The 24,458-nt window shown below is 41.8% G+C and overlaps 1 protein-coding gene across 1 annotated transcript in view; it reads right to left on the reverse strand.

The window, feature by feature from the left end:
• Positions 1–24,458, reverse strand: part of Ccdc81 (coiled-coil domain containing 81) — a 40,423-nt gene that overhangs the window by 9,221 nt on the left and 6,744 nt on the right. Inside the window, exons 3-13 of the mRNA XM_021167437.1 lie at positions 24,044–24,200; positions 20,207–20,463; positions 17,441–17,520; positions 14,675–14,796; positions 13,133–13,256; positions 8,727–8,817; positions 7,958–8,104; positions 6,494–6,598; positions 3,674–3,846; positions 2,399–2,477; positions 1,985–2,205 (exon numbers count right to left, since the gene is read on the reverse strand). Of these exons, the coding sequence (XP_021023096.1) occupies positions 1,985–2,205; positions 2,399–2,477; positions 3,674–3,846; positions 6,494–6,598; positions 7,958–8,104; positions 8,727–8,817; positions 13,133–13,256; positions 14,675–14,796; positions 17,441–17,520; positions 20,207–20,463; positions 24,044–24,200 (1,556 nt within the window). The remainder of the gene's footprint in view (positions 1–1,984; positions 2,206–2,398; positions 2,478–3,673; positions 3,847–6,493; positions 6,599–7,957; positions 8,105–8,726; positions 8,818–13,132; positions 13,257–14,674; positions 14,797–17,440; positions 17,521–20,206; positions 20,464–24,043; positions 24,201–24,458) is intronic.

Here is a 24,458-nt window from a genome sequence, read left to right on the forward strand (position 1 = left end):
ATACCACACACACAAACCACACACACATGCACATACACCATACCCTATACACATACACACGCACCCCACATACACACACCACACACAAGCATATAACACACACACACACAAACCACACACACATGCACATACACCATACCCCACATACACACACCACACACAAGTATATACCACACACACATGCACATACACACACACCCCACATACACACACCACACACAAGCATATAACACACACAAACCACACACACATGCACATACACACACCACACACAAGCATATAACACACACACACGTGCACATACACACACACACAAACCACACACACACAAACCACACACACACACAAACATATACCACACACACACATACACCATACCCTATACACATACACATGCACCCCACATACACACACCACACACAAGCATATACCACACACACACTAGTTTCCTAGCTTTGTAATAGCAGTAGCTCCCCTTACTGACTCTGAAACAAGCACTACACTAAGCTATTTGCAGGAATTATTTAACTCTGGACCATCAAGACATAGATACTTGTATTAGCCTTAGAACAAATAGGAAAACCAGTGCTCTCAAAAGTATGTAACTTGCTCTTTATCACACAATTAATACAGTGACAAAAACATGCCAATAAACCAGGATGCATTTGTGAAGGAATGTCTAGAAACCCAAGTGAGAAGTTGAAGTCAGAGTTCAAAGAAAGGGGTCATAGCAGCCTATTCTATTTTTACTAACCAAATACACACATGTTTCTATCCTCTTAGCAACCAATCCCCCAACTCTTTGGATACTAACAGTGTCTCCAACAATTCACTTAAGTCTCACATTAATTACCAGGAGTTAGCATGAGACTNCAGGTTCATAGCTCAGCTGCACAAGACCTGGCTCATTTCAGCTGCCGGTCACCATGTCNGATCACCCAGGTGTCTCCATTCTCCTCCGCAGGGCTAAGTAATGAGTGAAAACTGAATTGATTTCCAGTGTGCAGTATAAGGATTTGAGAATTGTACCCACTGACAGATCTACCCACCACACAGTTTTGTGTGTGGTAAGAACACTTATGATCTACTCTTTCAGGAACTTCCAATGATATAACACATTATTAACTATGGTCACCATGCTATACAATAGAACTCAGGGACCTGGTCACCCTGTCCAGCTAAAACTAGACTCTTCCAGTATCTCTGTATTCTTCTTCCTTCTCTTCTAGACCTTGGCAACCATCATTCTACATCTGGCTTCTTGAATTCACCCTTCTCAGTTTGCACATATAAGAAAGACCTTATAGTCGGGCTTGGTGGCGCACGCCTTTAATCCCAGCACTTGGGAGGCAGAGGCAGGCGGATTTCTGAGTTCGAGTCCAGCCTGGACTATAGCATGAGTTCCAGGACAGCCAGGGCTACACAGAGAAACCCTATCTCGGAAAAAAAAAAAAAAAAAACAGGAAGAAGAAGAGGAAGAGGAAGAAGAGAAAAAGAAGTTGTTATACTGTTGCTGTGCTTGCTGGCACACATTTCATCTCACTACTAAGGAAGCAGAAGCAGACAGATCTCTGAGTTCAAGGCCAGCCTGGCCTACAAAGCACTTCCAAGACAGCCACATTACACAGAGAAACCTTGTCTCAAAAAACTGGAAGAAGAAAGGGAGGGGGAGGAGAAATTGTTGTTGTTATACTGCACTATAAGGTGAAATATTGGAATAAGAACTTAAAAGATGGAGATCAATAGAGGAGTATTTTTTCTTTTTAGTATTTTCATTAGCTGAATTATAAGAATAAAAAAGTGAGATGTGTAACGAGTTTAGAATAGCATAACTCCTCAGTAGGTTAGCCACTTTTGTTCTCTGCTATTGTTACAAAGAAAGAAAGCTGGGAGAGATGCAGGAGGGGGAGAGGAGGGCAGAGAGAAGGGAGTGGGCGGGGAGTGGGAAGGGAAGGGACAGGAGTCAGACCCAGGTTCTTCTTACTCTCTCTGTGTCCTCTGAAGCATCTGCAGATCTCGCCTCTGGTCCACCAGCTGGTTCAGGATGTTGTTCCTCTTGTGGCTGGCGGCTGCCTCCATCTGATGCTTCATGCAGCTCTGCTCTCGCTTTCGCTTTTCCGTCTCCCTTTCTCCGTCATTCTTACCAAAGATGGGCTCAGCAGAGTCCGGCTCAAACATGGGCAGCTGTGGGGGTTTGTTCTTTACCTGAGATGAGCAACACATAATGGACAATTGTACAACTTAGTAAAATACCAACACCAAGGTTTATGGGAATGAACAGGGCCTCAGAACCTACCAAACATATGGCATGCATGCGTGTATACAGCATTACGTGCTTGCTAATAGAATCGTGTTGACATGTTGCATAATCTTAAAATAATGATCACTATCTCCCTACCTGTGCATCCAAAGCTCTCTTGTAGTGCTGTGTTTCTTCCATCTTCTCTTTTAGATATTGAGCTCTTTGTGCAGCAAGTCTGGTGGTTAAGAAGAGGAGATGTGAGATACATCTTACACGCTCTACATTTACACACATTTTACATACATTTTACATACAGAACAGCAGCACAAGTTGGCATTATCAAAAGATGTTCAATATTAATAGGAATGCGCACGTGGTACATAAAAATTCGTCTTTCATTCTGAAGGCTCTAATTATAAGTAAAAAGTAACTCATGTATGCTGTGTCTTCACAAAGGGCAGACAGGATATGCATAAGATGATGGGTCATATCGTCCAGATGGGATAAATATGGTAAATACCCTCCCCATCCCATACATACTCACAAATCCTTTCTTAAAATCTAGACAAGAAAAACATGACTATAGTTTATATAAGAAGATTCAATATATAATTCTTCTTTAAGAAAAGTAATCTACCCTATTAGAACTTACAGTCATCAGATGAAACTTGCCAAAGACCTGTATGATCCATAAAATTGGTATAATAGAACAGATAAATTTTAGGACAATATATCCTTTGGGTCACAGAAACCAACTTACTGTTTATTGTAGCAGTCCCTGCTCATGCTACACAATTACTGTCCTGGTTTTAGCAGCAAAAGTAGGAGCCCCCTGAGGTAGATTTGAATTTCATTTCTCTGGCCCTACCTTCAGCATCAAACAACACAACCTACGCAATCAGCAATCAGAGTTTCCTTCCTGGAAATTCAGAACTGAGACTAATATTCTCCAAGATCAGGGTAATGTGTCAAAGTGATGCCAACTAAGAAACTTGCCATGAGCAAAAGGAAAAACACCCCATACTACATTTCAGTCCCTGGTTCTAGGGTCACCTGTATCCTCCATATATAAGTGTACCAGGTTTTATGGAACATACTACAGGCTTATAATAAGACCCAAGCTTTGCCTTGGGATCACAGTTGGCAATGATACTTGCTCAAAATATGTTCCTTCCTTCTTGCATCTACCAGTGCTGGCAATCGCAAGCAATACAAAATGCTGTTCTGTAATTAAAGTCCTTTCAGATTGCCAGTCATTGCTATACCTATAGTAATGGTGGCTTTCTCTGTTTACTGCAGTTAGTTGCACTGTGGTACTGGCTGTTATTTGGGTTTGTTTATTCAAATGGCTACAGAGGTGCTAATGACATTTTGAATGCTTATTCAATCCTACATAGAAATCAGCTTTCCGTGCACATGTGATGGACTCACTCCTCTGTGAGCTGCACTTGCTCCAAGCGGTCCATCAACTCTCTGTTTTGTCTTTGCTTTATTTCCTTCTCCCGTTTGCTTTCCATTTGTTTCAGGAGACTTTGGGAATATTCCTCCTGCTTAAAAGCGTTAATCTCAGGACTAAGAGGTCGCTTATCAAAGAGGAAGGATTTCTGAAATGAAACACAAGCAATTCTCTTATGGTCACATACCTGAAAGTAAAGTTAGCAATACAAACTAAAATCAAAGTATTACATGATTTCTATCATTTGTCCTGCCCCCCAAACATAAGCCAGCTAGTATTTAGATAACCCATAGACTTATAGCATGAGCATGTTCCCTGATAAAGTTGAGATAAGCTCAGTGCCCAGCCTCTTTCTGAGCTAGCAATTACAGCATCCATTTGGAAGGAAGAGGGAATTCTGTATACAGAAGCATGGGCAAGGATATGCAAAGGTGGAAAGAGAGGTTCCTGACTATCTCCTGTGAGCCTAGACATTCTAGAACTAACTGCTGATCTGTGGTCCAGATCAAAGGTCAGAGACTTTGCTCTCGTCTGCTCCATTCTGCTGTAGGAAACAGTGACAGTGTCATCTGGCCATTTAAGTTTGTAATAAGTGCTGTGAAGTCCTAATCATATCAAGACTCTGAGGCTAGGGTGAAATCGCCTGACATTTTTCCATGCAGAGGAGTGATTGCCCCACTGCAAATACCAAGGGGTCCTCCAGTCAGAGAAGATGAGAGATGCATTACTGAAGCACAGTGAACAAGAAGAGAAGTAAAGCCCGGCGTGGTGGCGCACACCTTTAATCCCAGCACTCTGGAGGCAGAGGCAGGCAGATTTCTGAGTTCCAGGCCAGCCTGGTCTACAAAGTGAGTTCCAGGACAGCCAGGGCTACACAGAGAGCCCTGGAGAAGGAGAAGGAGAAGGAGAAGGAGAAGGAGGAGAAGGAGAAGAAAGTAAGCTCAAGTAGATGGGGCTGGGAAAGCCACCCAGGCACTGGTGGGGCAAAGAAATTTGCCTATATCCAAAATCTTTATCAATTTGTATTTCATTTTGATTCAATGGAACACCATTAGAGGAATTAATCAGGAGAGTGATATACTTTAAGAATTTTAAAAGACCATTTGGCTTTTGTGTGAAGAACTGGCTGTAGGGGAGTAACAATTGAAAAGACAGGACAGAGGTTTGCCTATAATGTGTCCTGGGGAAAGATGGTAATGTTGCTGATAAAGAGATTGGGACAAATATTGGCTATCCTTGGGAGATGAATGCAACTGGACTTGTGGATTTGCACTCGAGGGAGAGAGAAAGAAGCCAGAAATTAATCACTCACACATAAAGTGTTTTTACAACTTGCTGCCTGGAGATGGCAGCCTGCACAGAATCTTAACTCTGTGACACTGGCATAGTCCAATTTACTCAAGCACATGAAAAGACAGTGGGGTCCAGATTAGGACAGAGTCAGAACTTCTATCTTAGTATTTCTGCAAAGAGGCACAAATTGGGGCCATAAGTGTAGTCTATAGCTTCTACTGTAGGAAGGTGGAGGTCAGGCCTAAATGCCAAGAGCCCAGTGCTTTCTTTCCCTCCCTGATGCTCTTGCCTGGAGATCTCCCCCTTCATTTCCTTCTTTGCCCAGCTCTTTACATGTAGAAAACAGTCCTAGATCCCTAATCTGGCTTAAGTGACCTCCTTGCTCATATAGAGCTCTCTTCAAAGATTTACACAGCTACTATACTACACTCGGCTCTTTGAGGGTCTGTCTCCCCACAACTGAGACCTCATTAGAATGAGGAATTTGTACTTCTAGATGCCTATAGAATGGCCAGTCCAGGGGAGCCGAGTATGTTCTAATGATGAACAAAGTGCATTTCTAATACATCTTTATGGAGACCATCAGATTGTCAATATCAATATATCAATAGTGGTATAAAAATAGATTCAGGCAGAAACAAAGGCAGACTCGATGGTCAAGGATGTGAAGGGCAGCAAGTGGCTTGCCTCCATCTAAAAAGTGGATCTTCTCAAGATCTTCACTCAGATCCCCTGGAGATCTCACTCCTGTTCAAATCCCCATGGCAGAAGTCTGAACGTTTTCCTTGCTAGCCAGTTCTGGAATGATGTCAGTGCTGCTGCTTTCTATTTAAATCCTAGGGCTGGGTGTTAGGATCCTGCCCCTCACCTGTCCCAGGGCCTGGTTGGCAAAGACTATAATTAACAAGAGTTGTAGCCATTAATAAAAATCAGAGTGTGGTTGTGGATGTTGTGAAGGCAGACCCTCAACACCTACACAGACCACTTTCCTACTTAGGTACTTTAAATAGCACAAACTGCAGCATAGATTATTGACCTCAAAGTCTTACAGGGGAGGGAGGCAGGATTAGCAATAGAATTTTCTATGTCATTAAAACAAATACAACTCTAATGAAATTCAAAGAGAGAGATGACTGTTGCCTTAATTTTACCCCCCAACACATCTAACAGAACTCTGAGAGCAAGCATTACACGGCAGACCATCCCATGGCCCAGCTTCTGAACAGGAAAATGGCAGCCAGCCAGAGACAGAAAGATTCCCCCAAGAGAAATTACAGAAACTTCTGAGGGTTATGCAAAGTCATTCTATTCCACATAGAGAAGCACATATACAAATAACAATTTAAAAAAAATAAATATTTATAAAGATACAATTGTCTGAGAAAAAGGCATTACTTACGTGATAAAAATTTTGATAGAAAACAATTTGGCAGAAAATGCACAAAATCTCCTTTTATTAGTTTCGCTTATATGCAATCAATAGAAATTTTAACAAGACTCACATAGAATTCAGGTTTCTCGTTCTTGTGATTCCTGATAGCTTCAGCAACTCCGAGGTTATAGGCAGCATTCTTCTGGTTCTGCTCCCTAGCAGCCATGCTCTTCATCTATGGCAAAACAGGGTTGTCTTTACCTTAGGCATAAAATACGATCTTCAGAACGCTTCGTTCTGGCAGCTACTAGTGGCGCACACCTTTAATCCCAGAACTTGAGAGGCAGAGAAAGGTAGATCTTTGGGAGTTTGAGGCCAGCCTAGTCAACAGAGTGAATTCCAGAACAGCCAGGACTACACAGTGAAACCCTATCACAAGATAATTTCATTCTATATTAACTAATTCTGTACCATTGATATGTTCCATTCTTTCAATTCTGCGTCATATATTCTAAGTGACACGGAAAACTGTTTGTCTACAATGGCACTTTCTGATGTCTTTAAAGACTTGTAAACATGAGGTAAGTGATATTTTTTTCTTATTCCTCATTCTTGGAATGGAAGAGCTTTACCACAAATGCAGACAGAACACACTAGCAGCATCATTATCAGAGACCAGAGAAATCTGTGTAGAGAAAGTATTAAGGTGCCCTTCTGTGCTCCCTCCCTTTGGAGATAGGCCATGACTTTAAAATGTATAAGGTTAGACCACATTTATATTTTATCAGAAATTAAAAACAGCAAAATACATCCATCATTTTCACTTTCATTGTTGAGACAAAGTATTACTATGCATGCAGCTCTGGCTAGTCTGGAACTCACTATGTGGGCCAATCTAGCCTCCAACACACAGAGATCTGTCTGCCTCTGCTTCCTGAGATTAAAGGCATGCACAACTGTGCCTGGCTCACTTTCAACTATAAAACTCAGCCCTGTGGGTTGAGGGGGAAGATCCATCATTTACGCCAATGATCAAATACTGAGACATTCACCAGTGAAAATTTGGACACTGCCCCTCGTAGGTGAGGGTGTCTATTGCTGTGATAAAGCATGATGACTAACTTGGGAGGAAATCAGTTTGGGTCAACTCTCAGGTCATCCTCCATCACTGAGGGAGGTCAGGGCAGAAACAGAACGCAGTATGGAATTGAAGCAGGGGCCATGGAGGACCACTGCTTCCTGGCTTGCTCTCCGTGGCTTGCCTAGTCTGCCCTATCTAACTCAGGACCACGAGCCCACGTCCTGCCCATCAGTTTGCGGGACCTTCTCACATCAATCACTAATCATGCTGTGGAGACTTGCCTGCAGGCAAATAGCATAGAGGCATCTTCTCAAAGTTGCTCTTCCCAAATGGCTCCAGTTTGGATAAAGTTGACATAAAACCAACCAACACACTAGCTACGTTTTAGCCCACTAACATACAAATGATTACATGTGTTACAGTGCAAATATGTGAAGAATATGTTTTGTTGCGTTTGAAAATGGTGTCGTGCTGACCCATGTCAAACCCTCTCCAGCTGCAGTGTTAGGCTACCTGGTTTTTGAAGAAAGCCTCCTGATCTTTCAGGATTTGGTACTGTTGCATAAGTCGCTCATCTTCAATCTCTCTCCTCCTCCTCTCATCTCCATGGTACAATGCGAAATTCCGTTGTGCTCGTTGCAAACACACATAGCACATTTCCTGCAGTTCCAAATTTCAGGACAAATTAATTTTGTACATTTCTCCTCTTTTTTTATTCATTTACTCTATTCCCTTCACAAAACTCTCTAAAGACTGAATTTGTCAAGAAACATGTTTCAGAAAAGAAGATATTGCCAGGCAGTGGTGGCGCACGCCTTTAATCCCAAAACTTGGGAGGCAAAGGCAAGCGGATTTCTGGGTTCGAGGCCAGCCTGGTCTACAAAGTGAGTTCCAGGACAGCCAGTGCTATACAGAAAAACTCTGTCTCGAAAAAAACAAAAAAAGAAAAAAGAAAAAAAAAGAGAAGAAAAGAAAATATTGGTGAATTATAGTATCTAGTATGCAGTTAGCAAAAGAAGTTTTACAGCGTAAAACTCATACTCGTAAAACTCGTAAATCTCATAAATAAAAGGATTTAGTGAACTCTCAAAGGAGCTAAAAATTAGAAAGGATTTCTTAGTCCCTTTCTCTTAAGTAGATCTTGACTACAGGCAAATCTCAGTCCAGACATTTGAGTATGACTATAGATTATATTAAGAAGGGATGGTTCCCAGAATTCTTTTGGAGAGACAGAATCAGAGAAGGAGCCTGAGTGGGCTTTATCCAGTTAAAGGCACTGTACCTGTCCTGCCTTATTATGATCCTGGCAAGCTGGGGCAGGAGATGTTCTGGGCCTCTCACTGTCATTTCTCTGACAACCTGGAGATGACAAGCTTCAAAGACAATGGGACACAAATTAATGTTTAATACAGTCTGACCTCTAGCGACAATGGTCACTTTAAAGATTCTTTTAATTATGTGAACTTGTAATGTGCCTGAGGGGGAAGGGGATGCCCAAAAGCTAGAATTGAATGTTGAATCTGCTGGAATTGGAGTTGCAGGTGGTTGTGTGTCATTTGACATGAGTGTTAGGAACCAAACTTAAGACCTCTGGAAGAACAGTAAGTGTTCTTAACCAAGGACTTATGTCCAGCCCCAAGACAGTGACAGTTTTAGAGACAAGGGTAAACACATAAGATAAAGAAAAAAAGGCCTGGTGGTGGTTCCTGAGGCAGAGGCGGATCTATAGAGATAGATCTCTGTGAGTTCAAGGCCAGCCTGATCTATGCCCTGACCAGGGCAGCCAGGGTGATGTAATAGAGAGATCTTGTTATTTTAAAAAAAGAGCCAGAGAAAGTAGCTCAGTGGTTCCTTTCAGAATAGCTGCATGCATCCTCGTTAAGAACCTGTACTTCATGTCAGAGTTGGATTTGAATTCATTTTGTAGTTTGCGAGGTAGGTGATGTCAAGAAGCTATGTCATAAGCCGGGCGTGGTGGCGCACGCCTTTAATTCCAGCACTCGGGAGGCAGAGGCAGGCAGATTTCTGAGTTTGAGGCCAGCCTGGTCTACAAAGTGAGTTCTAGGACAGCCAGGGCTACACAGAGAAACCCTGTCTCGAAAAACCAAAAAAAAAAAAAGAAGCTATGTCATCTTGGAAGTCCTCAGTTACAATTTCTGTGTAATGGGGATAAATCCATTCATTTCACACACACACACAAAAAAAAAAACATTCAGTGCCCACTTACCATGTGATTCTTCTAGGTGCAGGAAATGCAATGCAAACAAAACTCAGGCACACACAATTCCCTGTCCTCAGGACTTGAACACTGATGGGGCTAGCCAGCTGGTAATACTGTAAGGATATATACTCCATGGTGATAAGAAAGGCTGTGCACTGAAGCAAGAGAGTGCTAAATGGGAATAAAGCAAATTCCCAGGAACATTCCCTACCAAGAAAACATTGGCCTGGATGCCAGAAGAAAGTGGGATGAACATTGCAGACTCCCAATGGGAGAGCCATTTCAGGAGAGCAGATGGGAGCAAAGTCCTTGGGAACTTTGGGTGGGGACATTCTTGGATCTGTGTTGCTGGAGCGAGGCAAGTAAAAGATGAGAAGCATGGGAGAAATCAAGTCAGAGACTAGGCAGGAAGGACTCTTGCTGCAAAGAGAAGGACTATGTCTCTTGCAGGAGAGTAGGGGAGCCTGGAAGTTTTGGGTAGAAGATGCCATCATCTGTCTTACACAGGATTATTTTGGCTGAAACACTGAGAAAAAAAATAAGTGGATACTGTGCTGGTTAAATAACAACTTTACAGCATCTAGGATAATCTAAGAAGGTTTGTGAGAGCATTTCTGGAATGTGTTAACCTAGGTGGTAAGTCCCACCCTGGTCCTAGAGATACCATTCTACAGCCAGGATGAATGAAAATAATAAAGCAAGCTGAGCATCCACATCCATTTCTCTCAGCTTTCTGACCGTGACAGCTGTTCAAAGCTCCCGTGCCATGATGCACGCCCTCCCCTCCTTGAATTGTGACCCAAAATAAGACCTCTCTTTCTTAAGCTGCCTTCATCAGACATTGAATTACAGCAACAAGAAAAGTAATATAGAGATAATGGTGAAGAACGGTAGGACAGAGACCGTTCTAACAACTCAGAAGAAAGGGGTTGGTGTGTTGTGGATAGCCCTGGGGCTAATTACATTTGATGTTAATTCATTCTCCCTTGAGCGGTGGCAAACAAGGAAAGAGTCAGTACTCCGGTGAACCTGCTTCCCACCTTAATTTGTAAAATAAAGGAGATCTGATGATTAGGAAGATAAAAGGGAAGGTGGAGCAGAAGGTGGGGAGAGAGAAGAAGGAGAAAATAGAAGAGGGAGAGGACACAGAGGAGGAGGAGGAGGAAGAAGAAAAGCGGAGCAGAAGCACATGGCCTAGAGAAACCGCAAGTTTTAATGGGTCTCATAGATGGGGAAGATGGTAGTGTAGCGGTAGGTCTGCCCAATCTAGGCGCACAGCATGTATTCATATTGAGTTGTGTTTTCGTTGCCGGGGCATAGTTGGGTTGGTGATTTACTGCAACACTGGTGTGGACCAGTGTGGTAGCAGCAGAGATCATAAGGATTGGCTGCATTGTAGATATGTTGTCTAGATGTGCTATAGGTGCCGATGGCTGAATTTTCTAATAGGATATGGAACTTTGCTTCCCCTCAATCCTACAGAGTGCTTCCTACCACAATCCTAATCCCTTCATCACAGGCTCTTCCTCTTACATCACACAGGCTCCACCCTCTTGTCAGAAACCAAGAACTGAGGTCACACAGGATATGGGAATGGTTTCTAGTATTACTCAGGAAAATGGCTTTAAATATTATAAGTATGTGCCAGTGTTTTAACTGTACAACTTGAATGGTGTGCTAACAATGTAACAGAGAACATATGGGGAAATACTTCTACACAGCAAACTCTGAAAGCAAAACGGCCAAGCATTTTAAGTGTGTGAGAACTAAGAGAGTCTCTACCAGCATCCAACAAGTGAGGTAATTCAGTACTCAGTACCAAGGAAGTGACTCAACAGCGCAGGAGGTAAAGCTACTGTTAAACATGTGCTCTCAGAGAGAGGGGGTGGGCCTGGATAAACCGGAAAAGCATGGAAAGTAATTAAAAGAGAGACCAAAGGGCCAACAACATGGTGGGAGAGAATCAACATCGCAAAGTGGTCCTCTAATTAAAACAAAGAAATACATCCTCTACATTAGTAAAATATATGATATATAAAACACAAACAACCTATACTGATATTTAAAATGAAACTGAGAATCTTACTTTAAAAGCAGCATAAAGGTTAAAAAAAAAAGAAAGAAAGAAATATATTTTAAAAATAGAGAAACAGAAACCAGATTTAGAAGCTCCAATGTATATTCCGTAGGAGCCAAACTGAAGCAAAGGAAATGACAATGGTTATGAATTTTCCCAGAAAATCACAACTCCTGTGAGGAGCGAGAAATACAAACACTAAGAAAGGAAAGTCTTTAAAACTACAAGAAAGAACAGCTTAGACATCTCTTTGGGACAACTAACAGAAGAAAATATAGAAACCTCAATTAAATGTTGAGCAAAACTTAGCTAAGAACCAAAAATCAGCAATGGGATACTAATCTACGTAAGCAGTCAAAAGACTGACCCTACCCAAAAGATAGACCTTGCCCAAAGAGTCATTACAGAAGATATTAGAAAGGCAGCAAAAAGGAGGTAAGTCAGAAACACGGGTGACTCAACTGTCAGGCTCATGTGACAAACTTACATTCCATTTAATATCAGTATAAACCTGTCATATGATGCCTAAGCATCCAGAAATCAACAATGCCTATAAGGGTTTGTTTGGGTTTTGTTTTGAGGGGGGGCGGGGTGTCAAGCAGGGTTTCTCTGTGTAGCCCTGGCTGTCCTGGAATGCACTCTGTAGACCAAGCTGGCCTTGAACTCAGAAATCCACCTGCCTCTGCCTCCCAAATGCTGGAATTAAAGGCGTGAGCCACCATTGCTCGGCGCCTATAGAGTTGAGAAGTCATTTCTGAAAGAAATCAGACAGACTGAGTGTTCCCTGTGCTGTTTCTGCCTATACTGAATAACATTTATTCCCCTTACCCACAATGTATCGTCTGTCACATGTGTCTGGATTTTCCTTTAGATTATCAGTCCTGGTCACCTCTAGAATCCCCATCACATCTCACATAGAATATTCTCAATAACAATTAATAAGGAACAGAAGAAATGGAGGAGCTAGAGAAAGTACCCAAGGAGCTAAAGGGATCTGCAACCCTATAGGTGGAACAACATGATGAACTAACCAGTACCCCCGAGCTCTTGTCTCTAGCTGCATATGTATCAAAAGATGGCCTAGTCGGCCATCAATGGAAAGAGAGGCCCATTGGACTTGCAAACTTTATATGCCCCAATACAGGGGAACTCCAGGGCCAAAAAGTGGGAGTGGATGGGTAGAGGAGTGGGGGGGGAAGGTATGGGGGATTTTTGGGATAGCATTGGAAATATAAATGAGGAAAATACCTAATAAAAAATATTAAAAAAAAAAAAACAAAGCACTCAGGAAAAAAAAAAAAACTCAAAAAAAAAAAAAAGATTCCCTGAGTCATCCAAGACTTCAAAATTATATTTAATAAGATGCAGGAGAAAAAAGTCACTGAATTACTTTTCACAGGCCGTGATCTTCCCACCGTTCCCACTTCGCTCAACCTTGTCCAGCAAGCTGACGCTTGTCACTTTAGCAGGAGAGATAGATTGCCTCTCACGGTGTTTCTTGGGCGATGATATCTCTAAAATAAATAACAAATGTAAATAATAAGAGGCATTCTATTCAATTCTCAAACAGCTAAATAGTAGCTAAATACACACATAACTGCTGAAGGTTTTTACCAAGGAATCGTTTCATGTAACCGTGTTCTTTCTTTTGTTTAAGTATCTCCTGTCTTATTAAGACTGAGTGTGCCCTAGAGTTTACCTCATGCATTTATGCTATTTATCACAACCTGGTCAAGCAACAGAGATTCAGCCACCAAACAGATAGTGGTGTAAGAGGCTGAGAGTCACAGGGTTAAAGCAAGATACAGAGTTCAGGAATAAAAGGTGTTTATAAGAAATAATATTATTACTGATGGCTATTGTAAAAGTTGTGGTTTGAATGTGAGATGTTCCACATAGACTCGTGTCTTTGAACCCTTGGTCCCCAGTGGGTGACCCATTTGAGAAGGTTAGGAAGGAGCCTTTAGGAAGATAGGACATTGCAGACACCTTTAGCTCCTTCGGTACTTTCTCTAGCTCCTCCATTGGGGGCCCTGTGTTCCATCCACTAGCTGACTGTGAGCATCCACTTCTGTGTTTGCCAGGCACCGGCATCGTCTCACAAGAGACAGCTATATTTGGGTCCTTTCAGCAAAATCTTGCTGGCATATGCAATGGTGTCTGCGTTTTGGAACAACAATATGAACTAACCAGTACCCCCAGAGCTCATGTCTCTAGCTGCATATGTAGCAAAAGATGGCCTAGTCAGCCACCATTGGTAAGAGAGGTCTTGCAGTTTGGTCTTGCAAACTCTATATGCCCCAGTACAGGGGAACACCAGGGCCAAGAAGTGGGAGTGGGTGGGTAGGGGAGCAGGGCAAGGGGAGGGTATAGGAAACTTTTGGGATAGCATTTGAAATGTATATAAAGAAAATAATAAATTTTTAAAAAGTGGAAAAAGAACTGACAAATTTTTTTAAAAAATTTATATATTAAAACCTGTGAAAGTTTTTCCACTGTATATTAAAAATAACAAAAAATTTAAAAAGAAGAAGAAGATAGGACACTCAGTCTTAATAGGGCAGGAGATATTTAAACAAAAGAAAGAGCACGGCATATGCAGAATCACTGAAGGTGAGCCTTGAGGTTTTACGGGTGGGCTCTACTTCCTGATCAGTGTCTGTTTCCTGGCCCCAGACACAATGTGACCCACTGGCCTCCCACCCTGCCATGCTTAACCCCTGGAACCCAACCATAAGCCAGAATAAACCTGTCCTTCCTTAAGTTGCTTCTTGTCAGATACATTTTTATAACCAGGAAAGTAACTAATACATTATTAACCTTATTTACTTTGATATTTATTTACTTATATTTACATAGAAGTTACTAAGTAACACCACCTAGCACATAAGAGTCAAGAGTAATAAACTATACCCACAAACCATTGGCCTACCCCTGGCTCCTTCTTCTTTGTCTGACTGGTCTTTCAACTTGATCTTCCTTGGTCTGTTCTCTCCACCTTCCTCTCCAAAAACCTCCACGGGTGTTTTGTTCTCTGTCTCTTTGTGCTCAATCCTAAGAACAAATCAAGATGTTTGTCTTCTGCTCTGGTCCTGAACCGATGACTGTGTGAACTCTCAATTTTGGGAAGCAACGCACCCCCTCACTGATTTCTCAACAAGCGTACTTCCTTCAAGGGGGTGAAATATGTATGTGCCTTGCTAACTATATAGAACGAACTCTCTTTGAGGCCAAATCTGAGAGTCTGCCAAGTCCATAGACCCTTGAACCATGGGCCCCCCCCACAAAGAGCTTGATATAAGGAAATTGCTTGAACACTTTAATTTAGGGTTTTTTTTTTTTTCCTTTGGTTTCAGTTTGGGTTTTTCTGTCCATTTTACATCTGTGAGAGATGCCTGTTAGCTTAAAGTCACAAAATCGTTGCCTGGTTACTGTACCCTGCAATAAGCACTTCTCTCCTTCCTCCTTCCATTTCCCCATCCTCTCCTTATGTTAAAAATAGAAGGACCTGCAAAAGGATGGGTTAGGAAGTGGTGTCCAGTTGGTGTATACAGTTGAGGGTTTCTTTGGTCTCAGGGGTGAATTCAGGGCACTCCCACTGGAGTGAGGCTGTGTGCCTTTAAATAAATTCAAGGGCCAAACTTCACATAAATAAACTCTACCATTTGTTTTGAGTATTTGACTCTTCACACCCATTTCAATATGCTCATATAGAGTTCTTTCACCACCTCTTAGAATGAATGCTTCAATCAAAAAACTACCAAAAAAGGTTCATATAAGGTGACTTAGTAGGTAAAAGCACTTGTCCCCAAGCCTGATGAACCTGGGCAAGTTCAATCCCTGGAGCTCACATGGGGGATGAAAGGAACCAACTCCTGTAAGTTGTCCTCTGGCCTGCGTGCATTGCACAGTGGCATGCCCATGTCCACACATGGATAAATAAACAGACTAATTAACCAATGAAAAACAGAGGACAGATAAATATATCTTCCCAAACAATGAAATCAAAATGATTTTGAATCCATTGGGGCTTTTTGGTTTTGGTTTTGGTTTTGGTTTTGGGTTTGGTTTGGTTTTGGTTTGGTTTGGTTTGGTTTGGTTTGGCTTTTGGTTTTTTGAGACAGGGTTTCTCTGTATAGCCCTGGCTGTCCTGGAACTCACTCTGTAGACCAGGCTGGCCTCGAACTCAGAAATCCGTCTGCCTCTGCCTCCCAAGTGCTGGGATTAAAGGCGTGCACCACCATGCCCTGCTCATTGGTTTATTTTTAAGGAGCAAAGTAGCCATTTCTTTCTAGCCTGGACATTCACCAGCTCTGTGGGCATTTCAGCTACTAGATACAAAGGTTGACTAACGGATCTCTGAGTTCACTTTGATTCTTCTGAGTATGTGTCAACCAGCTTTTCTGCCGGGGGGTGGGGGTAGGGGGGTGTTCCAAACCTAAACACAATAGGAGATCAAATACATAAAATATTTGAGAAAAACATTACTCTATGAAGGTGGCTGTTACTACCCAAGTTTCCTTCACCTAACCTGAATGCAAGTCAATGGCATGGCAATGGAGATTAGGACCACAGGGCTGGAGAGGTGACTTGGTGGCTAAGATCTCAAACTGCTCTTCCAGAGGACCCAAGTTCAATTCCCAGCACCCACGTCAGGCAGCTCCCAACCATATGTAATTCCAACCCTTGGAGAACCTGACACACACCTCTGGCCTCCAAGGGCATCCACACTCATGTGCATTAAACACAAACAATTAAAAATAATGAAAATAAATATTTTTAAGAGGTTAAGAAAGTCAGAGCACACTGGGCAGCAGTGGTGCATGCCGTTAATCCCAGTACTCTGGAGGCAGAGGTGGTTGGAGATCTCTGAGTTCCAAGCCTGCCTGGTCTACATAGTGAGTACTAGGCCAGTTAGGGCTACACAATAAAATCCTACCTCAAAACAAATGAATAAATGAATAAATAAATAAATAATGTCAGAACACACAGTGACAGTGTGTGGGTAAGAGCCAAGCAGGAAACAAAACGCAAGCCTCCAGGGCTCTTCTTTCTGTCTTCTTACTAACACTATTTTATTTCATTTGCTTAAAATAAATAAAAAAATAATTAAACTAATTTATAGCTCTATAAAATGGGGAAAATTGCAAAATGTACATTATACAATTATAATGAAGAGTGACTGTAATACTACTGAGAAAGTTCCTAACTGTTGAACATCTGTTCCAAAGAGAAGCTACTATTGCTATTGTTACAATTATCACTGCTATCAGCAGCCCCCAAGAATATCCACCATCCTCTTGAGGATACAGTGTGCTTGGTCATAATAGTCAGTGCTTAGACAGGACATTTGCTGGGAGCTGAAAGAAAAAAGGCATCAGTGGAGGAAGTGGAAGAAAATAGAGGAAACCTACTAAGTGATAGTTGTACTAATATTGCAGGAACTAAGATGAACGACACGTAGGGTCAGAATCTTTTGGGTTCATCTTTCTAAAACTTAACCATAGAAAATATACGCAATAAACTCCTGGCTGGTGCTTATACAGAGATGGTAAAGGGAGAGATGGAAGGGAGTGAGAGAAGCAGAGATGGAGGCAGAAAAGGGGAGAGAAGAGCAGAAATTAGTTTGGGAAACAAATACAGCCCAATAAGCAAGGAGAACTGGTGCCAGGATTAACCCATAGAGCAACACACTCACCTTGGAAAGGCCATCGCGCTGTTGGGACGCTTTCCGTAGGACTCTCTGCTAGACAGCACCGAGTCCATGGTGCCAGGCCTCTGGGGGCAGAGACAGAGGTTATGCCTCAGCTGTGACCCTGGACACACCAAAACACTGCAGGATGCCTCCAAGACAATGCTACCAGTGGGCTGTTGGTATTTATTCAGTGTTCAGTGTACAGCAAGGAGTGACCTCCCTCATCAAAGTTCACCTGGGAAGCTGAAAATCACTTCCACAAATGCTGCCTTCTCCCAAGGCATCTACACTTTCTGAAAATTTCCCTAAGAGTTGACCCTTCTTTTAGACCTCTTTGGAAAGTGAGCAAATGTCTAGAAACTATAGAAGAATACAGCTCTGATTCCACTGTTGGCCCACAGGACCCTAAAAATAGGCAGTTCATAAATAGCTGCTTGCTGCTAGCTGCTTTGTCTCCTCAGGCACTATGTTCATGGGGGTAACAATCAGATCGACCTTGCAGGATTTTAATGAGGTACTCCGTGGACCTGTGTTCGAGAGCACACAACCAAGTTATTGTAGTCATCACTTTATATAATAACCACATTATTACCATGGATTAATGTGTACAATTATTTCTGAATGAATGCTATAGCCTACAAAGGACTTTAATGAAAATTCAAAAAGAGGTGATTTTTTTTTAATCACCAAAATATGCACATAAAGTTTCCCATTCCCAGAGGTCTATTTTGTGGGTCCATACTGAGGTTTAAATTATAGGACATCTGGTGGTCAAACTACCACTCCCCGGCATGTTTCCCGGTGTTTGCCGAGTACAGGAGATGTTAAGTAGTTCTGATTAAGCCAGAGCTCCGGGGAGAGACTCATCCACACTGTCAAGCCGGCAGCCTGACTTCTCAGCTCCGGAACACTGTGTGCATGGTGCCTCTTGAACCTGACGGGAGGGATACAGCGGAACACCTTCATTGACCAAACTCTTTGTCATACAATATAGTCTCAAGGCTGGTTCTTTTACAGAGTTTAAATGTCACACTTCGGAGTTCAGTGTACCAAATAAAACATCAGTTCCTTTTTAAATAGTGTTTAAAATTCAGCAGAGTCCTCTAGAGTTAGAAAGAAGCCAGTCAGGTGCTTGGGCCCTTCTTGTAAATTCAAAGTCTGCCTTGTGTTCTTACAGCTTTCTTTTTCCACACACTGGGTCAGCATCCGTCTTAGAAATCCTGCATAAAATAACATTGTGTGGAAAACTCCCAGGATCCTCCTTATACAGGGCCCACTTCTCCAATCGCCACTGCACAGGACCATGAGGGGAGAAATGGACCGCTGGGCCGGCCTTCATAAGCTTTTCATTTAAAAAAAAAAAATCAAGCTTCCACTCTATTGGATTTTTGTGATGATTCAATTAATTCTTGTCATTTTTATTAGTGCCTAGAGGTGTACAAAAGGCACGTTAAACACTGGATAAGTGCTCCTGATTATTTCTTTGCCTCTTTAAATTCTGTGCTTCTAACTTAGCACGGACATCATGCCAGCTCCTTAATGGTTAACAGTGATGGTGACACCCATGAAATTTACTTTATGGCACTGTAAACTAAAAGCTAAAAATTGTGCATCTAAGGAGATGGCTCAGCAGGTAAGAGCACCAGCTATTCTTCCAGAGGACCTTGGTTGGATTCCCCACTACTGGGCGCTCACAACGCTCTCAATTCCATCCTCAGGGGATCTGGAGCCCTCTTCTGGACTCTATGGACATTAAACACACATGCACAGAGAAACGTGGACAAAACACAGTAAAAAAATTAATAATAATAATAATAATAAAAGTGAAAAAACCTTCAAGTATGTTTGCATGGTTTAAATTAGATTTTGTGGTAAACTTTCTAATAGTACAAGCTGCAAAACCTGAGTGCTGAGGAACCCTAGGCTTGAATTCCTGTGCTAGCTTTATCGGACTCGCTTGGGCTTCACAGTGGACCTCTCTGCACCTCCGCATTCTGCATGGAAAATCAGGGTGACAATCTACGACGCTGCTTTTGTAGTATGTTCAGATTAAATTAATGATGCATGCAGGAGAGCTTTGTCAGAAATAAGATAGTATAAAATGTCCGGATCTGTGAGTGTCTATTTCTTTTACCATTCTTTGGTTAGCACTGATTCAAAATTTGGGTGCCAAGGAACTGACCATTTATAGCATGCATTTTCACACACTCAGAAAAACTGTCACTTAAAATACGTCAACACAAGCTTTTCCATTTTTTTTTTTTTAATGGTATTCTGGGAGGCTGAGAGGGTGGTTTGAGACAGGGTGCTCTGGCTGTCCTGGAACTCACTATGTAGACCAGGCTGGCCTCAAACTCAGAGATCTGCCTGCCTCACAAGTGGTAGGTTTGAAGGCGTGAGATGCCGTACCTGTTCCAAACAGTCTTTTTTCCTTTTTGTTTTTTAATATTACTACCAAATAGACTTTCTTAATGGCAGCATGTTCAGTCAGAACCACTCAATTATACAATATATTATACAATCTCAATTGGCTCTGTTGATATGAAAGTGGGGAGCACCACTCCCGAGTTTTGGTTCCCAGACTCCCCAAGAGTGCAGACTGTGAGTGTGGTCCTATTAACTGTTTTAGGTTCCTGCCTGCTACCTTACATGCCTGCTATGCTGAATTGTAACCTGGAACTGTGAGCTAATCTAAACCCTTTTTGTCAGGCTGCCTTGCCACAGCAATAGACATGAAACCAGGAGAGTTAGAAGAAGAAAACAATTTACATTTGCAAGGGCTTTAGTCAAGATGCCGCTTCCATCCATCGAACAGAGGAAGTCCTTATAAAATCTCATCTTCACTTTGCTGTCTCTGATCGAAAGGACCCCAATTCCTTTGAATGTGAACTCCACGTTCTGTTTGACGGAAATGGATCTCGATAAAAAAAGTAGTGTCTCCTTAACACACCCTTCTATTGTATCCCTGTTAAACGGACCCTCCAGGGATATCATGACAAAATTAAGTGGAACAACTGGAATATCGCCTAGAGAAGAGAAAGAGTGGGAGAAAGGTGATTTTACTAAGATACATAGTAAAGATTACGATAAAGACACTTAAATAATTACCTGATCAATATTAAAAAACAGAATTACCCATATTTTCCCCTTATACTTGTAATATTGTTGCAGAAAATGAATATAATGGTCATTGATACATGCGCAATTTCACCTAAAAGTATAATATATTTTGCCCATAATAAAAATAATTATCTAAATCATCTAACAAGGATTTTGTTTTCTCTAGGGAACAGAGCAGTGCTGAACTGCCTTTATTCTAGTCTCAGTTTTCTGAGGTTTTCAGCTCTCTAGTCTTTCAGAACACTCTGCAGCAGTGTGAATTTTTGAAATTGTAAATATTTGAAAAGATAACCATCCTCACTGGAAGTTATCTTTCATGAAACTAAGTCTTACACAAAGGTATCAAAGGAGCCGAAATACAGAAAGCTCTCCTTTCCGAGGAGCTCATAAGTGACAAGATTGCATCGTCCATGAAAGGAAGTAAGGACCTGTTTGACTAGAACTGGTGTAGGAGCTGTACAAGGTCAGAGAAAAGTCAATAGCAAAGAGGCTGGAGAAGACCATGAAAGATAAGGGCCACTGGCAGAGGTGCAAGGAGCGTGCTCCAAGAAGTCTCCTAACACGAATTACTCTTTCAAATGCTCGCTTACTGCTGAATGCTAAGAATTAGCAGAAATCCTATCAAATGTGGCCTTCACTACATCAGCCCAGTCTCCTTCACAGTGAGCAATGGTTCTCTAACATCTCTCTCTGCTCTCTTTAATGTACATCTCTTAAAAACAGAAGGTCTGCCTGCCTGCTTTCCCGTAGCCCATTGCATCTCTGCATAGAGTCTTCCAGCCCACTTATGTCAGGGAAGACCCTTTCTCTCATGGTGGATGAGCCAGTGGGACACTTGCCAATCTCTCCTTTTCCGACCTATCAGGGACCTGCTGATGATGACCGCTTCTCTCTTATACCTGTGCCATGGTTCTCCAACTTCCTCCTTGGTCTACTTGTTGGTTTCCCTCTTCCTTTGCTCCTTAGACTGAGGGGCTTGGGCTAAAGTTTTGATGTTCGGATATTTATTGATTTGGGAGGGCTGATTTTTTCCACAGGATTCCATCCTTGTCTGCTTCTTTATTTCCTCTGCTAGGTAAACTCACTCCAAGAGCTGTGTTCTCTGGGGCTCTTCTAAGGCCTGGGATCACCTCTGCCTAAACATCCCTACGAGAATGGCAGAATGCCAACAAGTTTCAAAATGAGCTTGTTATATTACCATCAAGATGATCACTCACTGTTTTCTGAGCAAGAAGTCTGAGTGACTACATAGCTTTCCCCATTCTCACCTAGTCCCATCAGCTCCCACCTGAACTCTCTCCTATACCTTCCACGCTGACTCTGCCTCCACATGGGCTTTTGTCTTATTTCATCAACTTGCAGTAACACAAAAGGCTCTACCAAAGCTAAAACTGGATTGGTACCAAAATGTACTGCCCAAGCCTGTCAGCAATTCCCATGGGATGAATCCTAACACCCTTATCACACGAGTGAGCTTTACCTATTATTTTTGTCATAATTATGCCCCACCCCCAGTTTGCTATAGTAAACAGCCATGCCCAGACTGTTCCCAATGGGGTTCACTCTGTTTCGAAGTCTTGGTGTGTCCTTTCAATTCCTGAGATATCTCGTCCCACAGTTTCTCTATTTGACAAAGCCTCCCTAGATGGAGACAGGCATGTTTTCCTATGCATAATATCTGATCTAGTTCCTGGACCAAGGCTGCTGTTTTGCACCCCTTCATCCTAAGAGTTTCAGAGTAAGAGCCACATCTTACTGACTACTGAAAACTGCTCTACAGTGTTTGATAATCTAGTTAGTTAGTAGTGAGTCATTTGAACTCCAAATCTAAGATGTAGACAGGTTGTTCTTTTGAACTACTTAATTCTGATAATTCTATACCCTATAAAAAATGAGTTGTAGATCTAAACTACCTTTTAAGATTATGATACAAGATCCAAAGTGAAAATAAACTCAATTCTAAAGCAAATGTATTCTTTAAAAAAAAATCCACTTTATAGCCGGGTGTGGTGGCGTATGCCTTTAATCCCAGCACTTGGGAGGCAGAGGCAGGCGGATTTCTGAGTTCGAGGCCAACCTGGTCTACAAAGTGAGTTCCAGGACAGCCAGGGCTACACAGAGAAACCCTGTCTCGAAAAAACAAAAAATCCACTTTATCTCTATTTCCTTTCATATTGTTTTTTATAAGACATAAAATTTTAGGTTGAATGGCTGACTGACTTTTCTTCAAACCCACCATACCGAATATATGCAGAGTAAATTTTCAGTACAGTTTGTTGGCACTTGTTTTTCCAGCATATCTTTTGTTTGCTTGTTTGGTAGCTTTGGTGTTTGAGGCAGAGCTTTACTCTATTTGTCCAGCCAGCCTGAAACTCGCTGTATAGCTCGAAGTGGCCTCGGATTTGTGGCAATCCTCCTGCCTCAGGCTTACAAGAGCTGGGATTAGAGGATGAACCACTGTACCTGAACACCTGACTTACTTTATCCTTTTCAGAGAGAGTCACACTGGAAATGAATTTTCTGGAACGTTAACTTAGAGGAAAGGTATAGTTTTTCTCTTGCTGCTGCCTAGGATAGACCATTTCTCTTCAGCCATACCTGAATGTGATGCAACGGAAAACTGAGGAAAACTGGGAGGAACACAGACCTTGGGAGCTGAGCCCTCCACAGTGGACAACCAGTGCAGCAGGATTGGTGAGAGCTATACATTGAGATGGGATGTAAGTTTATAAATACAGCAAGGTTCAGTTTGGTTTATTTACCACTGTAGCACTAGAGCCCTCAATAAACATGTGTGGAAGAAAAAGGAAATTGAAGGAAAGGAAGAAAGGAAATATGGAAGGACTGTTTTAGGGTATAAAAAAAAAAACCTATCAGTTAATATGGATTACGTGCAGCTTTATTAAATTCTAACTTTTAACAATTTAACCATATACATGATAGAGACATTTTTTCCCTCACAGCTAGCTAAACAAGGTTTTTTCCTCTCATTACCCAAAGAACCTAAATTAGATTTCTCTTCTTTTTACCCACTTTTAATTTCTTAGAATCTGAAACGTGAGTATAAGCTGGTAGAACTCTGTTGCATAGCTTTTAAATGAACTTTATTTTCCCATGCTTTTCCCATGCCTCTTAAGTTATTAGTATCTAAAAATGGACTCCCCCCAGCTGGTAGGATGACTCATAGGATAAGGACATGTGCCACCAAGCCCTGAGGACCTGAATTCAAACCCTAGGACCTACATGGCAAGAAAGCTATGATTCCCATAGGTTATTGTCTGACCCCTACATGCATCCTGTGGCACAATACACATACACACACATACATACATACATACATACATACATACACACACACACACACACAGTGACGCACAAGTCTCTCAAACCGGAAACTAATACAGCACCTACCAAGTTTTACCCTTTCCATTTGTCTCAGCAAGCCAATAAGTTTCTGGGGAAATCTCAACTGTTAAAATGATTTACCAGGAGAAAATACTTTGTTTTGTTTGAGTCCGTGGGTCTGCACTAACTTCTCTGCCATGATAAACACCGGCCTCTGCACTAGAACAAACTTCTTGTTTCCCACCTCAAGCTGCTGCCTCGAGAAAGTGAAAGTCCCAAGTCCTGAAATCTGAACACCCTGAAAGGAAAAAGGGAGACAAAAAGAACATCGCACACAACTCCATTAAAAGACAGAGTTTGATAATCATCCAATTGCCAAAAAGAAACTGAAGATTTAAGCCTTGGGCTTAAAAATCTAGTAATCTCTGTAGGCCTTGTTGATAGATATCCTATTTCTATGAAAAGTTTATGGGTACCATAGCTTTTAAAAAATCTATATCAAATATGTATATGACATAAATTCAATCATTTCCAAATTACTGAAGTCTTGGTTTTC

The sequence above is a fragment of the Mus caroli genome, chromosome 7 (assembly GCF_900094665.2).
Source record: "Mus caroli chromosome 7, CAROLI_EIJ_v1.1, whole genome shotgun sequence".
Lineage (NCBI taxonomy): Eukaryota > Metazoa > Chordata > Mammalia > Rodentia > Muridae > Mus > Mus caroli.